Source organism: Anarrhichthys ocellatus, unplaced genomic scaffold (assembly GCF_004355925.1).
Source record: "Anarrhichthys ocellatus isolate YVR2014 unplaced genomic scaffold, GSC_Weel_1.0 scaffold285, whole genome shotgun sequence".
NCBI classification, from domain to species: domain Eukaryota; kingdom Metazoa; phylum Chordata; class Actinopteri; order Perciformes; family Anarhichadidae; genus Anarrhichthys; species Anarrhichthys ocellatus.
In genome coordinates, this window is record NW_022280305.1 from 23,722 (window position 1) to 42,387 (window position 18,666).

The 18,666-nt window shown below is 38.1% G+C and overlaps 1 protein-coding gene across 1 annotated transcript; it reads right to left on the reverse strand.

Annotated features, from left to right (window-relative positions):
- Positions 1–810: 810 nt before the first annotated feature.
- On the reverse strand, positions 811–18,603 carry LOC116401221 (microsomal triglyceride transfer protein-like). Its single transcript, XM_031879528.1, has 18 exons — positions 14,018–18,603; positions 12,217–12,401; positions 11,876–12,019; positions 9,617–9,724; positions 9,405–9,521; positions 9,176–9,315; positions 8,943–9,093; positions 7,554–7,711; positions 7,260–7,428; positions 6,947–7,054; positions 6,616–6,828; positions 6,302–6,513; positions 6,045–6,142; positions 5,665–5,786; positions 4,931–5,158; positions 3,984–4,108; positions 1,840–2,010; positions 811–1,729 (listed from the first exon to the last, which is right to left on the reverse strand). Exons 1-18 carry the CDS (start codon positions 14,073–14,075, stop codon positions 1,582–1,584), a joined length of 2,655 nt encoding a protein of 884 aa, XP_031735388.1. The 5' UTR covers positions 14,076–18,603; the 3' UTR covers positions 811–1,581.
- Positions 18,604–18,666: the final 63 nt, after the last annotated feature.

Consider the following 18,666-nt stretch of genomic DNA (forward strand, 5'->3'; position numbering starts at 1 on the left):
TGTAATGTCAGCACGCTAACACAATGGCAGTCCAATCATGCTGACGTTCAGCAGATGTAATCTTTACAATGTTCATCATCTTAGCTTAGCGTGTTAGCTTGCTAGCATTTGCTAATTAGCTCAAAGTATTGGGGAACTGTAGGCTACTTTGTGGTGATTTACTTAATCCTTAATACATAAGGGGATGTGTGCTATTGAAGTACACAAACTCACACTAAACATTGAGGCCATGTGTTATGGTGTTATGCTTAATTGCATAAAATATTTTTGTGTTTAATCAATTGTCCACAATCTAACTGACACACAATAACCAAGGGGAAAATAGGATAGTATCCCAGAACAGGAGTAGGCCTACCATTTGGTCTCCGTGTTGGGCTATGAGCAGAATTTTATGAATATGCCAAGATTAGTTGCCATGACCTCTGTAACTGTTAGTACTTACATAAATTTGGGGGACTTACAAAAAAAAAAAAAAAAAAAAAGTCAGCAGACAGAGTTATCCTGACTTAATGGTGTCTTTTAAATGCAATGCTCTGATTTTGTAACCCAGGCTGTCTATTGTAAATTTTTAGTCAATTGAGCATCTAACTCAGACTTTATACAACTGTTTTCACAGGCTAATGACAAATAAACTGACTGACTAGTGCAATTGGTGGACTGCCCCTTTAAAGGCATAATGAACAAAGTCCCACAGCGTAATTTTACCCTTGGGGCCCCCAGAGGGTTGTTCCAGTCATGCATATTGCACAATTACACATACACTTTGTTTTTGCTGCATCTAAATCCATAAGCCAAGTCAAAAGGCAAAGTGTTTCCACTATACATTTATTGTCAGCCAATTACAAATCTAACAAATTGATCCCCAAGTATGAAAACACAACTTGAAAGTAGCTCAAACGTCTTAAAACTACCAGAATGTTTTCAGACAAACAAGAGCAATTACAGCCAAGTACAAAAAATATTTTCCAGTGTTAATAGATTCACTATTGGAGATTCAATTTCCCCCTCAAATCTTGCAAGTACAAAGTAAAGATGAAGCTCACACATTGTCTCTGAAGAAAAAATTAAATAGTACCATCATGATTATAAACATGGAATAAATTCATATTACTCTGCTAAATAAGTTATTTCAGGTGATTGACACAAAACAATAAATTGCTCCTCAGTAAACATATTTAATTAAAAAAACAAAAGGAATGTTGACAGAGAGGAGCATTTCTATTCATGCGGGAGAGTCAATACACTGTCTACAGTGTGATATTTACATGTACATTTATACTGTATCTGGGTTGGGATAATTACAGTGGTATTATACCCATCAAATAACACATGCATCCTGTGTGTGCCCATCATAAATACATTTTTGAGGAAATCCATAAAAAGACAATGCAAGAATTCCTGATTTCAAACAAAATGTCTTAAATACTCAGGAATGTAAACATTGCATGTGTTTTATTAAAAAAATAAAAACATTCACCCCTCTTCTCTCTTGCATGCTTTCGCTGCATGAGGCTGAGGTGTGATAGCTGTCCCTGAATGCAATAAGTGACAATATTTGCCCCTGGATAGTTCATGGTATCTCTACCAACTGGAGTCAAAAACCTTCTTGCACATGTTTGAGTTCTCCTGGTGAAGAGGGAATTCAGAACCGGGGACGAGCTGCTTCTTGCCCTTATGCGACATAATGCTCTTCCCTGATGACAGGCTCTCGTATTTGGTCAGGTATTCACTGAAAGCAGAACATCAAGAATAGACCATGATGTTTTTGCATGAGATGATGCAACAATAAAATCAGAAAGAGTATTGACATTTTCTGTGGAAAGAGGGGTCTCACAATACCTGACGGGGAAGGTACTCTTGTCCATCTGCATGCACACCAGGAAGGGATATTCGGAAAACTGGACAGTGGTGATAAAGTCCAAAGATGCTTCTGTTTCAAACCTGACCTCCACACCCGCTCTCATGAAGTCCATGTCCACTGTAACGTTGCCAGTGACCACAAACGCTCCGCTGAAACCATAAAGGAAAAAAATGTGTGAATCTGACAAAGAACAGTAAGTGAAACTCATGCATTCCCTTTGTTTCCTTAAAGTTCATATCATTTACATGGTAAATGTCTAAAAAAAAAAAAACAGTAATTTAATAGAGTTAAACATGTGATATTAAACGTGAAATATGTGATATATTTAAAAATCACATGTGTGAGAGAGGTCATATAGATTTATTACATGGGAACATTTGTGAATATTTCACATATAAAATAACATACAACTTGTTTGTGAAATATGTTTGCCTTGTAAGGCCCAGGAGGGGTAAAGACTACTTATTTTTTTATTGTAAGAGTCCATTATTTTCTATATCGGGAGAATTTAGAGTGTAGTGTTGTTTGTCACACCACAGTCACACACAAAATGAATACAATTAATTCTGTTTTTAATCTTTTTTCAACCAGCAGTTACCACTTAACCAGAAAGCATAATGTGAAACAAAACAATCAGAAACGATTATTATATTTAGCCTTGTCCCAACTACATTGGAATGGTCCTTGTTTGTGACCATTTAGTTGTATCATACAGTTTGTATCAGCAGCTTAAAAGCACAGTAGAGCTCAGACACTAACAAGTAGAGTTTGACTACCATATAACAACTTCCTTTCATGTTTCAAATCAATGTGTGTGCAGTTTACCAGTTGAAGATCCAACCTCTGTAACGAGGCCAGTGGAGACATGCCTTGGCAAAGATGCCAATGTGGTTTGTTCTGCATCTATAGATAGCCTATCAGTCTATTATCAGAGTGGAAGAGGTACAACTATGCTGATCCATTCACCTGCCTCTGCCCTTCCCCTGCACACACTGGTCAAATCATCCTGAAGTTCAAATGCAAGATGTGGCCCCAAACAGTGGTCAAAAAGTGGGACTGAAATCCCAAAACAAAAATAAATGTTTGTTCCACAGGATGCTGTTCCAAAAAAAAAAAAAAAAAAAGCTATCAATTCCACAGCATCGTGTGTTTTCTGTCCGTTGATATAGATCCACATTACAATTACCTTCTTTTCCATCCTTTCTAAGTTATTCTTAGTGGAAATTTACATATAATCACAATCACTAAAGCAAGTCAGATTATGAGGCACGGTATTGTTTACATTTTGATGCAGTACAAAACCCAAGTTTAAGTCCGGCATCTTTTTGATATTTTAATTTGCTATATTAAGTAAAAATATATTTTTGTGCAAAGAACTTTTTCCATTTAGCTAAATACTCTTAAAATGCATTAAAAATCAGAGAATATCGGACCAAAAAACAAGTGAACAGGATGAAGAATCTGATCAAACACAGTTTGGTTTGGGTTCTTAAAAAACACTTAAGTGTAAATGCAGAACTGTCTGTCTACTGAGGACAATCACACCCTATTTGAATGTTAAAAATCAGTGGCGTTGCCCTTTAAACCCCATTTCATCACCAGATGCCGCGAGCTAAACAATACCGGCACGAAGATGTGCGTTGACAGTAATGTTTTAAAATAGAGAACCAGACAGAGCTGACGTCATATCCACACAGACCTAGAAATGAGACAGACATGAAGCACAATGCTGGAGCATGTCCAACAGGCCGGTGGAACAAATGAATCAGACAACACTTATAGACCATCTAAAGTTCACATGAATCCAACATCAATAGAAACCTATTTGCAGTGCGGTGACACGGCTCAACCTTAACCTCTAAAACAACTTTCCTTTCAGTCAGGAAGGTTGTTTCTACGAGTTGTCCGTCTATCACAAAGGCCTTTGCCCTGCAAGTGTGTTACATCATACTGTATGTACAGTACTTCACAAACACTCAGTGAGATCATTTATCACTCCAAGGCTGTGACCCTATAAACAGGGTAACACAACTGTATTTAAAAGCTTTGCTGATGCCCCGATACGGCTACAGGACAAAAACACCTTCAACAGTAGTTTTATCATTTTGTCTCTGGACTGTACCGGTTGTTGACGCTGGTCTTGGACTCCCTGTACCACAGGCTGATCTCCATGCCTCCAGAGATGTCAATGGCTAACCCTCCTTGGAACTCTGCACTCGCCTTCAGACCGGACTGCAGCTGAATCACCTGGAGGGCCGAAGATGAGTGGGGGAAAACAAAACAAAAATGGAAGACTCCATTATGTCTGACTCCACTGATAATTGAGATTCCTTTTATCATTGATCATGTGTTAAAAGGACTGTAAAAGCAATTTCAAAGTAGCCACAGCATAAGGGATAAGAAATGCCACACCCTTGCTGTACACATTTAGACCCTGTTCATTCATCATCACTAAGCTCAATAACTGAAGTAATGACCTGGATTCGTTCACTATCTGTGCCTGTAACGGTCAGTGCCTACCGAAATGAACCTGTCTTGCTGTTTAATTTACTGTACATGTTTATAAAACTAAAAAGGTTAGAGTAAGAAAGAAAGAAATCAGTGTTGACTGCTGGGATGCAAACCTCACCACAAAGTCTATGCATTGTATGCCCGATCATCCACATGTTCTCTTTTTGTGGCAAAATAACGTGGCAACATCATTTCTGACAAGAAACTGAACATAAGTCTTTTCAAGCTCATTTAAAATATGACCAATTTCCTCGAGATGACCTCAACCAAGCTGAAAAACAACCAGCAAATCTGACTTTGTTTTGAAGCGGAATTAAGATTTGGGGGAGCATTGCACAGCTCAACAATGGGCATCAAATACCAGCCGTTATGGTCATTTACCAAGGGCGTAGACTCAACTAGCTACCCGTCACTACCGGTTGCATGGATGACTACATTCAGTATGGTTATGAACAAGAGTGTAATTCAGTAAACTTGAAACACAGATCGAGTTCAACTACTACATTCAGGTCTGGTGCAAATGGGGCATTGATGTGGTACACAGTTGTAGCTGCTTACCTCAGAATGATCAGTCAGCAGGATGAGACCCTTCACGACATTCATCGGCTCCCCGGACATGGAGAACATTTTGGACATGAGGTCACTGTAACCCTTGAAGAAGGTGACGGGCCGCAGCTGCACGTCGAACAACAGAGCCGACATCCCAGCGAACGACTCCAGGTCCTTCTCTCCCTCATCGGGTGTGGCAGCAATCAGTGACTCCAAACCTTGGGCCTCAATTGCCACCTGGAAGAATATCCAAATCAGTCTAAATTAGCAGAAGGAGATAACTGGTTGCTCTGTGTACTCAAATGTAGATCAAAATGCTTTAAGTGCTCTTCGAAAACGGGGTAAGAAATCAGGACGAACATGAAGGCAATCCAGCGTTAAATTCCCTGAAGAAGACCTACAGGGGTCAAAATGTTTGCTCTTTTAATCATTTGGTCATTGTAATAATGGCTATCAAATAATTCCTTCTCTGTTGGTCTTTGATTTCGGAGTTCCTGGATCGCTTTCTTGTTTATCTGTTCTCGAAATTTGATTTTTTTTTTTTTCTTCTCCGACATTTCACATACTCTACATGAACATTTAATATATTTCATCAGAAAAGGAAAGACAAGAGTACGTGTGTATATATATAGAATTATTTTACATACTAAAAACATTGCATGCATATATTCAAAATTCCTGTTCCTGCAACAGGGTTCCTGCATTCAGGTAATTATTTAATTTCCTTTACAAGGTTTCCTTACCTGTAGACCATGTAGCATCGCTCCTTTACTAGCACCATAAATATTCATGTTGCTTCTCCTCAGGATCCCAGAGCCTGAATACAGGATGTCCAAACTGTATGTGGAGGTCACATCAGCAGATCCTGAAGGAAGAGGATTTGAAAGTGCTAAGTCAGCATGAACGAACCTGTTGTAATGTTAGCCTCAAAATGATGAGTTTTAAGGAGCAATATCCAGCTTAAATGTGCAACCACCCATTAGGTCAATATGTAACTTGGTTGACTTGTACAATTTTATACTGCACTACTTTGCAGTTTAATTTTATTAGAATCTTTTTAAATGTTACAATGTTGTATTGAGTATTTTTTTTTTAGGCTTAGAGATGAGGGTCGATTACTTACTTGCCATAAATCCTGAGAATGCAGATGACGACCCAACTTTTGCAAAACGGTCGTAGTTATGAGAAACCATGTCCTTCATAGCTTGTTGTAAAATTTTGCTAAAAAATGAAGAAAAAATAAATATTATTTCATAAATGGCCGCAATATGCATTGATAAAACACACAAAACGCTTTTTTTTTGTTTGGATTCAGCTCAGAAGCCTTTTTAAAAAAGATTTAATTTTCATTGTTGGTCCATTGGATCACCCATTACACACCTGGCTGGCATCTGGAAGTGGATGATGTCCTGGATCTTGGACAGCATGTACTTGTTCATTTCATGAGGTAGGTTTCCAACAGACAGAAGCAGATTCTTGACCTCCATGTATGAAGGGTTGCTACTGAGGATGACGTCGGCAGCGGCAGCTCTCACGTTTTTCTCATAGATCCGTCGATTCTGGTGGTAAACTCTGCCGACTGTCCGCTTCACCTACAAATGAGATTAAATGCTGGGTTTCAGTTTCTGTTGTATGCTAATCAATTCCACATAACACTCATAAACAACAGAAGTGGTATGTACATTATGTCTCACCTCATCAGTCATGAGATGGACATCGTATCTCTGCAGGGCAGTGAGGGCGATGGTGCTGTAAGCTCCCACTTCTGACTCTGCATATTTGGTGAAGATGGGGATGGCCTCGGGCAGCAGAGAGTTCTTTAGAGCCAGAAGATACATCTGGACCTCGGACTCTACCTGCGCGCTGCCAGCACCGTCTAAAATCAGCTTCTTCACCTGCACCACTGTCTGAGAGGTAAATACACCGCAGAAGATCATCAGTCAGCTCTGGGATTCATTCAAATTTGGTTCGTTGTTTAGCTTGACGTGTTTTACGTTGTCATTTAGTATCTTCTTGTAAGCTCACCGGTAAGTTGCACCCTCCTTTCTGACACAGTCGATGGACCAGGGCTCCCATAATGATCACCACTGACTCTTTAATGTCTGAGCTGCCAATCTTTCCCTTTGAAATATCCTGAAAAGGAAACAATTCTCATAAAACTTCACAAAAGTATAATATGACTTGGTTTTCAAAACTTTCTCAGGACTACATTTTTAAGACTTATCATTTTAAATATTACATTTTTCATGTTTCTCTTCACTGATGACGGCAGAACTTATTGTTTCCTTTGATAAGCAAGAAAAGGTGCCAATTCTGTTATTGGAAACATGATGCTCACCAGCAGAACCTGGAGCATTCTCTCGTTGGGATGTGAAGCAAAGCCACATGCGTAGAGAAACCTCTCCTGCAGCACCAAACCTTTGGCATCGGTGAAGTTAAGGAATTCCAACATGGCATCCAGAGATGCAATGGTCTGGGAGGAGGTCACAGCATCCACCGCCTGAGGTCTGAGCAGGAAGAAATTAAACACGTCGATGGTAAGTTGATAAAGTCAGACTAAATCAAAGAAACAGCCGAGTGATGGAGTCAGTAAGCAAATTAAGACGTAAGAGAGAAGGAGGAGCCTGTTTACAGAGATGTCTTGCTGGCACTCTTCAGCACTTTGAGGATCTCGTCCTTGGACGCCTTCCTAATGCTCTGGATGAGGGCCAGGAAGCTGCGAGGAGCCGTGGCTTTGGACAGGCTCGCTGGCTCCAGCAGCTTCTGTTGAGTCTGCCAATGCTCAAAAAGCTAAGAGGGAGAACACAGGGGAGAGGGGATTAGAAGAGAGATCACCTTCAGTCAGTAATTACCTTACAAAAAACTACAGTAACCATTTACTAATACATTGTTATTCAGGAGTTGTTCTGTAATAATGACTCGAACAACCCAGAACGTCATACTCTGAGGAAGGTCTGTAGGCACCAATGTGTTCGTTGTTCTGACTAAATGAAAACATTGTGTGAGGATCTTATTGCAACTGTATAAGAAATACTGGATGTTCAAGTGCTTTTCCTGTCCTGCCTCCTAGCAATAATGACTTGCTCAAGTTCATGAATACAAGTAAATAACATCATTTGTTTATTGAACTGGTTACCAAGACATTATAGTATACTCAAACTCAAAATGAAGAGGAGGCCCTGGAGCTGTGGCCTCATAAATATATTAATAGCACCAGCTGGTCATTTTTACAATAAGAAATGGGCCACAATAATAGGAACTTGAAAATAGAACAAACAATAATTCCAGTTTGTTACAACTTCAGTTGTATTTTCTTAGTTTGGGTCATTGTTCCTGTCATAAGTCTCAACATTGCTAATGAATGTTATCTGGACAATGCAATGACATCGCATAGGGTTAGAAACAAAAGCAGTCAGATGATCATATGGGTTTCAAACAAACCCCAGTCTTGTAAAACTTAGTAGGAAGCTCTGTAATGCTGTAGCAAATGCTAACAATAGCAACAATGAGAGTGCAAACATGGTCATGTGTAGCAGTTATAATAATTAACATGTTCACCATCCTAGTTTAGCATGTTAGAATGCTAACATTAGCTAATTAGCACTAAAAGTAAAGCTGAATAAACACCTGAAAAATGACATTTTTCATCAAACACCAAAATAAAAAAAAGGACAAATTGAAAATTGACCTGCTGATGGCACTAGTGAAAAAGTCAAAGAATCACAAAAGTTAATAAGGATTTATCCTCAGCGTGGCATGAAATTCTGCACCAATGTCATGGCAATGAATCCAATATTTGTCGTGACATTTCACACAAAACCACAAATTTCAACCTCATGGTGGCTCTAGAGGATAATGCGTTCAAATGCAGCCTCTGGAGGCCAGGAATGTCTATCCAAAATGGCAATCTATTCAACACTGATATTTGAGTCTGAATCAAAGCGTCGGGCCGACATTGCCATCCATGGAGCTGTGTTTGTGTAAGTAAATATTTGTTGTGTGAAAGTGTACAGGTACTCACTGATGGACAGCCCTTGCACTTAGATTTGACCTTTTCTGCAATGATACCAACAGCTGCCAGTTTGGCATCGATTGACTTGACAACCCCAGCCACATCTTTCCCAGCAGCCTCCAGCGGTCCAGCCTCTGTCCCTACCAATGTGAAAATTTGCCTGGGAAGCAACAAATTACATTTTTTAAATGTTCCTGCATTTGAAATGGCTGTTGACATCAATTCTTTGTAGAGGCATTTACCTGGACAGGACTTTAGCTCCAGCAGATCTGCGGGTATTAACAGCCAGCGAGTGCGTTTCTTCAGCCACAGCCGAGCGGATGAAACCATCTTCAAGTGTAAACGTTGTAATGGAACTGGACTTCCTGCTCACACCCAACACCTGAAGGGGGACATATCGAGGCGGAATTTATTCGTGATTCTATATCGTTTGTATTTCAACACGGTGATCCGGTTTGGATGCTGACATACCTGACTGTGTGTGGTGAATCCGGTCTCCACGGTCTTACACGCCTCCAGGTTCTTGGTTCTCGTCACTTGACCTTTTACTGCCCTGTACTCGATCGTGCACCTTCCAGACACGTCATTCTATTCCCAGACAATAAGTTTGTTCACATTAGCGACATGCAATGAAATAAGAAACACATGAATAGATGGGATGGGAGCATTATCGTGTTGTTTACCTCTATAACCTTCCCAGTGTTGAGCTGTACTTGCAGTAAGCTGGCCAGCCCTCTTTTTAGGTTCTTGATGGTTGCAGGTTCGGCCCGGTAGGAATAAAATGCTTTTGCCTGGAAAGAAAGCAATACATTACAAACAGAGTGTTATGCTTTTGAACAATAGATACAAAGGCATTTTGTCAAGCAGATAAAGAGGGAAGTGACCCACAGCGCTGTATATGCTACACCTCACAAAGGCTTTCAGGGTGTCAGTTTTCCATTGCACACTTGTGTATAGAAATGCCTGCTCGTGACATCAGCGACTATTTACATTACATGCAGAAATAAGATATTCTTTTAAGTGCAGATCAAAAACAAGGCCAGGATACTTTGTTGTTAGCACTTTAAAAAAGAAGTTCTATCTCAACCTCTAATTATACTCTGAATGCACATCGGTACTCAACACTGACCAGCATGAAAGGCGAGTCATTCTTATGTTTGCCTATGTTGCTGATATCATATTAAAATAATGGAACCAAAGCTCAGTTAAATGGGCTTCGTTAATCTTGGGAAATATCATATCACATCACACAGTTCAGTTTTCCAGTGAGGGTTCAGCTCGGCTCAATAATGGACTCCGTGTCCCGCTCATGAGTGGAGAAAGCAGTCTAATACATCATCCTACAGTCTCTCCTATACAGCATGTTATTTATTTGTGGCGCTCGACCACAATATCAGCTAGGACCAACATAAATAGACTGTCCACTGCTACTCTGTGGAACTTTCCTGTCCAAGTCTGCCATCAGTATAAACAAAACAACAAGACAGACACTGATCTATCCGGTTTCTCACAACCTTTATCCCACACTGAACCAGTTTTAATCCTAAAACTTTTCAGTTGCACATCTGTGACTATGCAATTTACAGAATAAGAAACAATACATACAGTATGCTGTTGAAGTATCTCTTCTATATTTACTCTGCTTCATACTAGAAATATTAGTACTTATTAAATGGTTCATAAATTGAAAACAATTGTTTTATTCACGGATAGTAAAGCATTTAATAATGACTTATAGATGAGTTACAAGCCATTAATAACAAAAAAACATTTTAGACCCATTTTTTAAACACATTTCTGTTTGGTAATATATAACGCAATTATAATAAATGTTCAAATAAATTAAAACATGCTTAAAATATTGTTAACACACAGATTTTGAGGGCTCCAGATCCTCAGCAGCCCTTTTCTGTTGTTAATTGGTCATACAGTCCAATTACTCAAATGGATTTCTTATTAGTGATCTACAAAAAAATTGAAAATTATTAATTAACCATTAATAGAGCTCATAATTACAATTTACAAACCCTTTATGAAGTGGTATCCAAGCCTTTACTGTATGAACCAACATGTACTCCAGAAAAAAAGACATTGATCATTGTGTAATGGGATTATTACTCTTGCTAGAGTGTTTAACTGTAAACTATATTTACCATATAATTTTTCCCCTGAGCCTTTAAATGAGATATCTACCAGTCAGCTTGCTATAATTCTTTCGGTGGCAATTATGCATTATTGGATAGAGCATACAGTGATAATAACTTGATAACAGTTTGTCTTGAACTGAAACATCTCGCAGCCAGTAAGACATGCAAGGCATGAAGCGTATCCACCAACCCAGAGGCTTGACTCTTCAAGTCAAGCTTGCTCATTCATTCTTTGACCCTCTGAACCTGCCGACCTTTGCACACACACACACACACATCTGCCTGGTCTTTCCCCTGCCAGCATAATCACTCCAGCACAATGAAATAATAAAAAAAAGTTCTTAAATTCACAGCGTTTGCTGTTTCAAGTTGTGAAAGCAGACACATAGCTCAAGTTGTGAAAGCAGACACATAGCTCACTGATTCTCTGAAGACAACCACAGTGGAGTGTATAATGATTTAATGAATCATACGATTATAAATCTGCCAAAAACAACAATTTATACAATCTCCACGAATTGCTGCTGTTGTTCTTCACCTTGACTGATAATAAACTATGTTGATATTTGTCAAAAACATTCACTCTTTATGTTAAAAGATGTTTTATTTCAATGCCAAAAAAAAGGAAGACCACTTAAAATACTGTGAGGTTGTACAGATAATACCAGCAATAACTGATGTAGCAAGGACTATTTTCTTTATACACATATTATTTTATACCAAGGATCTAAATTCTCGCAATGTGAACTGCTAAAACAAAATCCCTGACAAAAGAAGGATTAAAGGCTCTCTTACCTTTCCATTCTTCAGATGCAAAAAGAAAGGTTTAGTCAGAGCTGCCAGTTTGGTCTTCCCCAAAACGCTTTCTGCAGTGGATCCATGGAGGACATTCTTCTTCTCTGATCGTTGGGACGCAGGACCGATTCTCACATTAGAGATCTAAGAATGAGAGATGAATTAATCTGAGCAAAAGCCTGCACTTCCTTTGCTGCTATGCATTTCTTCTCCGAAGGAAAGGAAACATGCAGACTTTTACCAGTTGAATCAAACGTGTATTTGTCGTGAGAAACAAGTGGATGATTCTAACTCTCAAAATGACATCATGTCCCATCTCAACATATATTGGACCGACATACCGCCAGTTGGATCAGTTGATCGTCTTTGCTGCTGGGGTCTCTCCACACTAGGTTGACGTCCACATCGCTTGAGATCTTGTAGCCAGCACTGCCCTCTTTTGACCCCCGGGTCCTGTCCACCAGCACCACAGTGGTGTAGCTGAATTTGTACAGCTGGTTGTTGTTCAGCCGGGGTCCAGCAGCACCTGAAGAAACACAGGAAACACAGCTGGTGAGCAAAGAGTGAAGAGAGTGAGTTTGATCTGCTAAAAGACCACTCTCATATTGTGGTGTGTGAAGATATTGTAGGTCTGTTAATATACTGCCGACTTAAAAGGTGTTTTTTAGACATGTTTCATATCCATCCAATGGTTTCATTTTGTGTCTGTACCGTAAGTGTATCAGCTAGTAGAAACCTGAAACCTGACATAGTAATCCAACATCAACAACATTCAGCCATCGTAATTTGTTTGTCGATGTAGTTGTGACTATTTTAAAAACTGTTTTGGTGGTGTGTTCAAGCTCTAAAATCTGTTGAGCAATGGCTGTGTTGTCAGAAAAATAAACCTGGGAAACAAACAATAAGCAAACATGAATATTGTGTGAAAGATAAAAAGGTATTTTCATATTTTCTTACAATTTAAAAAATTGCTGTTTGGGAGCAAACTTTCAAATCTCAGACTTATTAGCTCAAATAAGTGCACTACTAAGGATACTTTTTAAAACAAGCCCAACTTTTAACTGGCTTACCATCAATAAAAATGTAAATTTGATAAACAACGATGACCAACTGTTCGCTCTGATGAATTAACTCAAACCAGACGACTAAAATGCTGTAGTCTTTGTCTTTAATTCTGGCAATTGTTAATAATAAAGCATTCTGAAACTCTCTGTTGAAAAGGCCTTTTTAGCTAGTTGTTTTCCAACATCAAACATGCTGTTGCTTATCTTATTCCAGGTATCTTTTACTTGTGGCCACACCTCTGAAATGTAGTGTTTTTAGCTTCCAAAAATACACTTCAGGTATTTCTCAATAAAAAACTGCCACTGAAAAAAACAGCTCCTTTTCTTTCATTTTTTGTTTTAAAGAAATACTATCTGTGAATAGCGTTGAGATGATTCCATCAGAGGCCATTTAACAAGGTGTGTTCAACCTGAGAGAAGATAAAAATATCTCCACTCCTCTCCCAATGACAAGCTTTCCATTAGATATGACATTAGGCCACGAGGGAAGGCAGACTGACGTGTCAGCACTTGATTTCATCACTGGTCTTTGACGAACGTGGAGCTGAAATTCAACAAATAAAAATGTCTGTTCTGTCTTTTATCAACTGACTGAGATTCTTAGACATCAGAAGCAAGACACAAAACAGAAATAAAGTGTTTTTTGTTTCGTAATGTTGCGTTTTATCTTTCTTGACTCCTTCACCTCTTATCAATTAGTGATGTCACAAAGCAGCACTATGTGAATGAAGCGAGTCCATTGACAATAAATAGGAGACTGACATTGTGGTCTCTGTAAAATCACCCAGTGTGATTTCCTGCCAGGATTCATTCATTTGGGGTATTTTTCAGTCTAGAATAAAATTAGGCTCGAGACCTTGGATCATCCATGACTTTCTCTCTATGAAGAAGCCTCCAAAGCACAACAAAGTGTCATTTTGAGGACCAAATAAATCCTCTTGCCACATACTGATTGAGCATGAAGTAAATATCCTCTTTTCCCCAAATACATACATTCAACCTTTTATATAATCTACTAAACGTTACTGTTGGCCCCAAACAACACACTACTTCTTCTCACAGAAAAAAACAAACTCACCTTTGGCAGAAGCTGAGACAGAGCAGGCTGCACAAAGCAATAACACTAGAGTTAACATTGTGTGTCGTCTCGCTGTAGCCAGAAGAACCAAAACCGAGAGTCTGTGTGGCACTACAGGGCCAAAAAGAAAGGCAAAGCGAGTTCAAGCTTCTCCTATTATGTTTTATCGGAGGGGAGGGCAGACTCCAAACTCCACGCTCAAGTACTAAGTACGAGATAACCAGCAAATCATTAACCGGACGTGCACAGATTTGACAGGAACTTCTGCAATTGACAGACGCAGCCATGAGTCCCGTTTTAATAGAGCGAGGCCGTGAATGTGACTGCGTCTGCGCGCGACCATGTGATTAATTAATGAATACAAATGTGATCATCTGATTGATTGAAGTGAGAGTCGGCGGTTAAGTTTCTACTGCAAGCCCTGCTTAATCGACAAACAATTAAGTTATAAATACAAGTCATACAATTTGTCAAAACATATCTAAGAGCATATTTACCAGGAGGTCGCAGAGACATCGTCATGTTAGACACCATTCACCTATTTTTTTCTTTTTGGGAAGAACAGTTGGTACTTTGTCAGCGTGTCCTTCGTTGGAGGAAATGGGCAGTCTGTCGATGAAACCAGCCCTCTAGCTCAAGTTACAGCGTATCAGTGGACCCCAAAGTTTGGTTTACGCTTTGAGTAAATTAAGGACACTGTTGATTTATCCGATTGTAGACGTAATTAATCTAAAAATTAGTGTTACGGGTAATTATAAAAGTTGCAACGTCAGTTTTTGAAATGAAAAATGGGTGTATTCGGTAAATCTGCAGTGTGTGTGTGTGTTGTGTAATTTCAAAGCCTCTCCTTCACCTTAGTTACAGGTCAAACTTTCTGTCTCCTCTCATTCAGAAATTCACACAAATGTCCTGCATTCATCATCTTACTTAAGTAAAAGAGAGGAATTGTACTATTGTACTGTAGTAAAAATGTAAAGTGAAATGTGGAATACTTTGTATACTGTTATATAGTTAACAAATGATTGCATGTTTTTGTAAACTCATCATATGTTTTATATGTAAAATGAAGCTGTCAGATGGAGTAAGAAGCATGATAAAGCAAATGTTAGCTCAAGTAAAAATGAAAGTTATCTCAAGTTCGTATTAAGCGCTTGAGTAAATGTTTTTTCCATCACTGAACTCTTGAAAATAAAGATAATTGAGATTGAAGCACAGAAGCACTGACTACAGTGAATGTGAGTTTAACTGAGCAGCCAGTGGGTGTCAGTGTTTGTCTGCTGGTGTTGATGGTTACCAGTTTAAAGTTTCTGAATGTGAATCTAAATCCAGAACAGAACACAGAAATATGATCACTTAAGTCTTTGCACAAATTGTCTTCAGGTTGAGATTATGTTATCCCACCTCTAGAACACAGACATCATCTCAGCTCTCCTTATCTGATGATGCCTTCACTGTCCTGAAACTAGACGATTCCCAAAGTTAGGAAGCTGTTTTTGTCAGTTGATAATAGTGTTAATGTCCCGCTTCAGGAGCTCAGTACCTCTCACAGATCACCTTACAGATTAAGTACCAGGATGTACTGTATATGATGACTCATGCCCTGTAGCACACTGCAGGAGTATTGTTGCTTTTTGTTATTGAAGGGATGGATAGGTTATCCTTCCTTTTTTATATTATCTTAAAACTACAAACACGACTGGTCATAGTAAAAAAAATTACTGCATATCATCACATAATCACACAACTGGATGAAAGTTTGATATATATTCGAAAGGCACAAACAGAACAAAACAATTACTGTAGATACATTGCTGTACAATACATTTAAAACATAATAGGTAACTTCTTAAGAACTAAAGTAGGTTTTTCGTCCCCACTTTCGAACGAAAGGGAGCTAAAATAAGAGTAACAAAGAAACCCTTTATCTCTTACTGTTTCTGAATCACCTGAAGTAATCAGCAAACTTGATTAAGTTGATGAACTTGCATAATTCTTTTAGTTTTTGTGTTGTAATCTACATGGTTGAATGAATGCACTTATTGTAAGTCGCTTTGCGTAAAAGAGTCAGCTCTATAAATGTAATGTTGTCCAAATTTATAGTGAAAAAATGAATGCGTAAAGTACACAAAGGGACTAGCAGTGACCCTGGTTGTATGCTAATCAGTATAAATCATCTAAAATTACAGAAGGGATGTGATTTTGACAATTCTTTGACAGAAAACACACAAAAAAGTTCCGCTGTCCCTCAAATATTTGGAGAATAAAAAGATCAGGAGGGTACTTAGTTGACTGTTGATTTAATTTATATTTAGTGAGTTGTGGACGTGTTTAAGAGGAAGGTTGATTACATCAAGTCTGTTGTTGTTCTCCAATGAGTCTAGAAAATGTCCGGAAGTAACACTGAGGCATCTGGCCAAAGGTCAGATCATAGGTTCAATCAATTGCCTGATAATACCACAAACACGTAACTTATCAAAGCTGGGTATCTAAATTGCAAATTATCAGGGTTGTGTTGAAAGAAAAGTGTGTGTGTGTGTGTGTGTGTAATCTCTGTAGATAATATAAGGTTTAAGAATAAGGTTTATTTTAAGCGAAAAACAGCAATATGGCCATGCAGACGACTTCACCTCAATCTAATCAACCGATGACAATTAAGGAACTGAAAACAATCTGAGACAACACACGAGTAGCATGAGAGACGAAGCCAGGCTCTGACTTTCAAAAGTAATAGCTGTTGCATGTATTTACCATGTTTGGTTTTTCAACAACTTTTCAGAAACTCTGATGCACCTGAGAGTTTTATTTTTTAAATCAGACTTTCTGTAGAGATTTAATAGGGACAGCACTCTTGAATGGATGCCTCGTGGTATTCTTCAAGTGAGCATCTCTTCTCATAATAGGATAATCATCATAATAAAATAAAAATTGAGTGGCAGTGCCTTACTTTTTTTCCCAATTAAATACCAAAGCTGGTATCCATCACTACCTAGAGGTTGTAAAACATGATGTGTAAATGTGTGTGTGTGCTTTCCTTGTAAGGACCTTTATGTCCCAACTAAAATCATTTTAAAAGACAGTAAAAAAAAAAATGGTTTAGAATGAATTAGCTACGCACAACAGCGGTCTGGTCATGGCTTCTGGATTCTTCCACGCTTCCAAAGATGAGCAATATGTCTTTTGCTAGGAAAAGCACATGTGTGAATAGTAATATTAACAATGGTTGAGCTGCTTCAGAGTCATTGCGCATGCTGGCTCATTGTCAGTCATCATTATTGTTATTAGTAACATAGTAACCATGCTTTTCCTTAACTGTTGACAAGTTAAACTTCTTCTTAAAGCAATTTGATTTGTCGTCAAGTGAAACACCAGAAAGAAAGGTTACAGAAGATGGATTTAAAATAATTGTCCTGTTGGAGAGAATCTCAGTTCATTTGAGTAAAAGAGATTTCAAACAAACATCATTAAGTTAACTGAATATATATTTTTTATTTAATATTAACTTTTTCAAAATATTACATTTAGCATTTTAAAGTACTCAAAGTACTGTGAACTTATTTGGTTTTATAGTGTATATCTTTTTACCAATAACTGACATTTTCTTGTAAAGTACAATAACTGAATCACTTGCTCTGAGAGTAAGTTGCAGTTATCTTTATTTTTGTCTATGTTTAAAATGTATTAGTAACTGTGGCCAAACTCAATAAACCTCAACCCATGCAGGATCTATCTACAGTGTTTATGCACAGACAAACGTTTACAAAGACCCACATTTATTCAGATATATATTTACAACCAGCTATTTACAAGAATCAGGAATACACATGAAACACAGGTTATAATCAGGGGTATGTAGAAATCTCAAATATGGCACTGAGTGGTAGGAAAAAGTGTGATCAGTCAAAACAATCATATGAAGCTTTTAGTGGAAAAAGGATATTTAACCCCATTGCAGCTGCATTACATTTAGAAGATTTCAAAATGCAGAAATGCATTTATTCCATATATTTTGTGTAAGGATGTTCAGTTCATCAAGGCTGCAGAAGATGTGACTGCAAAACAAAAGAAGCTCTGTGTAACATACTGCAGGCTCATAGTGCCTCTATATAAAATGGCTGCTTTTACTTTTCATGATGTGCAGTTCTATTAAAAGGTCGACATGAAGTGATGTCTAGAAAGAAAAACATATATACATTGTATCTCAGTTTGCATTTAAAATAATGCTGGTGAGAGAGCCTGTGTGCTCCACTTTCAAGTAACGCATGTATGTAGACTATAAATCATTACTACGTTCAGTTCAGTTCCACCAAGCAGCATGCCATTCATGATGCTCATTGGAAATAGCTTGTATCCTAATTTTCCAGTGAAAACTTCCAGATCAAAATATCTAAACACAACAAACAAAAAGTTATCTAATCAATTAGGCAGATTCCATGAAACAAACATATCAGCAACAATAAAAAAAATGTTTAGGAAAATGACTGAATGAACACGGACAGTAAGGTAATGTGCAAGGAACGGCACAACACTCATAATGTGCTGAAAAACATTTTCTGTCAAACTGCTTTTGAAAAAAAAGAATATATATATATATATATATATATATATATATATATAAATGACATTATGGAGCACCATGAAGTAACAGATGC